At 40.9% G+C, this 2,624-nt stretch overlaps 1 protein-coding gene across 1 annotated transcript in view; it reads right to left on the bottom strand.

The window, feature by feature from the left end:
- Nucleotides 1-2,451: 2,451 nt before the first annotated feature.
- Nucleotides 2,452-2,624, bottom strand: part of LOC114047528 (dimethylaniline monooxygenase [N-oxide-forming] 1-like) — a 9,329-nt gene continuing 9,156 nt past the window's right edge. The window contains exon 6 of the mRNA XM_027868363.1: nt 2,452-2,541. Within this exon, the coding sequence (XP_027724164.1) occupies nt 2,452-2,541 (90 nt within the window). The remainder of the gene's footprint in view (nt 2,542-2,624) is intronic.

Genomic DNA, 2,624 nt, shown 5'->3' with positions numbered 1-2,624 from the left:
TGTGCATACCCTTTGACCCAGCAAAAGCACTGCTAGGTCTGTATCCCGAAAAGATCATAAAATGGGAAAAGGACCCACATGTACAAAAATATTTATAGCAGCTTTTTTTGTGGTGGCCAAGAATTGGAAATTGAGAGGATGCCGATCAATTGAGGAATGGCTGAACAAGTTGTGGTATTTGAATGTAATGGAATATTATTGTTCCTTCAGAAATGATGAACAGGTGGATTTCAGAAAAACCTAGAAAGACTTACATGAACTGATGCTGAGAGAAGTGAGCAGAACCAGGACACTGTACACAGTAACAGCAACATTGTGCGATGACTGACTTTGATAAGCTTGACTCTTCATTAATGCAAGGATCTAAGACAATTCCAAATGACTCATGATGGAAAATGCTATCCACACCCAGAGAAAGAACTATGGAGTCTGAATGCAGAACGAAGAATATTATTTTCTCTTCTATTTTTGTTTCTGCTTGTGCTTTTGCTCTTTGGTTCTAATTCTTCTTTACAACATGAGCAATGTGGAAATGTATTTAATATGATCACACATGAGTGCCTGTATCAGATTGCATGCCATTTTGGGTTGGGGGAAGAAAAGAAAGGGGGAGAAAATTTGGAACTCAAAATCTTATAGAAGTGAATGTGGAAAACTAAAAAAAAAAAGAACTAAAAATAAATAAATTTTTAAAAAAGAATGTAAACTCCTGGAAGGCAGGGATTGTATTTTTTCTTTGTCCTTATGTTCCTAGCACTTAGCACAGTGTTTGGCACATGGCAAGTGCTTAATAAATGCTTACTGACTAATTAAACATTAACTGTAAAATCATTTCAGACATGCTGTCTTCCTCTGTACCATCCCCCTTCTCTTCTCTTCCTCAAATGGGAATTCAAAGCTAAAACAAACAGACCCACATCAACTACCAACTGCTGGGGGGTATTGTAGGGGTTCATTTTCTCAGTCTAGGTTGGACTAGAAAACCTTTGAGCGCTTTTCCTATGTGGAGGTCATATGCCTCTCTTATGCAAATAAAATTTAGGCTTTCTGTTTTCAGTTAGACAAGTAGTCTGCATCTGGGGCCATCTCCAGTCTTTCTGATCGTTATCTTGCCACTGGATCCAGATGGCTCCAGAGGAGACAGTGAGGCTGGTGACTTTGCAGCTGCTTCACTGAAAGCCAGTTCACTTGAAAGTCATGGCATCACCTTCCTGCCGTCATGGTCCTCTTTGAGAATGAAGGACAAACAACAACAGACAAGCAGTAAGAAGGAACAAGTTAGCATATTCAGCACACAGACTATGATGTTCTGAACAGGATCAGCTCTTTAAAAATATGCCTTTTCTTGAGCAGTGACTACCATATTCAGAGCTATAATTAGGAGTTCTTTTTCTTGGATCAGTTTCATTGAGGTCAGCCATGGGTGGCACAGTGGATGGTCTACCCTGGATGCACTTGTGCTGGGAGAGGGGAGACTCCCATGGAGTATGGACTCCACCCCTGTAGCATGTGACTGATGCCTTCTAATCTCCTTAAAGTCTTTGTTGGGTGTAATTATTCACATTGGGAAAGGGAGCAACTTGTTGTCCAGAGAGTCTGGTTCACATTCCCACAATGTAGCTGATTGTCCCTTCCTGACCCCAGGCAGGAGGAAGAGAGTTATGGTCATGTGTGAAAATAGGCAGAAGAGAAGGCAGATCATGGAGGGAGACATGGTCATCTTGGGAAAGTGACTTCAGTTCTCTGGGCCACACCTTCTGAGTTGTAGAGTCTGGACTAGCTTTCCTTAAAGGTCCTTGCCAACTCTCAAATACTATAGGGATAACTATAGTGTATAAGACAGTGGCCCAGAAATCAGTAAGACATGAATTCAAATCCAACCTCAGACACATCTTAACTGTGTGATCCTGGGCTAATCATTTAATCTCTGTCTTCTTCAGTTTTCTCAACTATAAAATGAGGATGATAAAAGCACCTAGATATTTAGGAGGTACTTAGCACAGTGTCTGGCACATAGTAGGTACTTAATAAATGCTTATTTTCTTTTCATAACTAGATAATAGGATCACAGAATTAGAACTGAAAGAGACCTTAGAATCTGCTAGTTTACCCCACATTTGACAGGTTAAAAAACTGAAGTCCAGAGCGGTTAAATATTTTTGCCCAGTCAAATACTGAGATTAAATGGCAGAACTGGCATTTGGACCCAGGTCCTTTGATTGCAAACCCAGACTGCACCATTTCCATTGTACCACACTGCCTCTCCCAGATGTGAGCTTGATTTCTGATCTTGAACTTGACTTCTTTACAGATGTTGATGCCTCACCCCATCCTTGCCTGCTCCACTAAACAAGATGATAATAATAGTGACCTTGAGGAGAATATACCTGGTTGGTTAAATGATCTGTTTAAATGAGCACAATTTCTTGTCATTTGGAATCCATCCAGCATTCACTGCCTAATCTGTACATGATGTTTCCTAGCATCAGCCATGATGGAGCTTGTTACTTGTTGCCTGAAGTTGTAGTGGTGTTGCTTTTGCTGCAATTCAATAGCAGTACAGGTTGATCATTGAAGTCTGGCATTGCCCCTCTTTTCCTGCACCCTCCACTTGAGCTTAGCCC

Source organism: Vombatus ursinus, unplaced genomic scaffold (genome assembly GCF_900497805.2).
Source record: "Vombatus ursinus unplaced genomic scaffold, bare-nosed wombat genome assembly UNPS02014789.1, whole genome shotgun sequence".
Lineage (NCBI taxonomy): Eukaryota > Metazoa > Chordata > Mammalia > Diprotodontia > Vombatidae > Vombatus > Vombatus ursinus.
The sequence above is the reverse complement of the archived record's forward strand: the minus strand, read 5'-3'. Positions and strand labels throughout refer to the sequence as shown.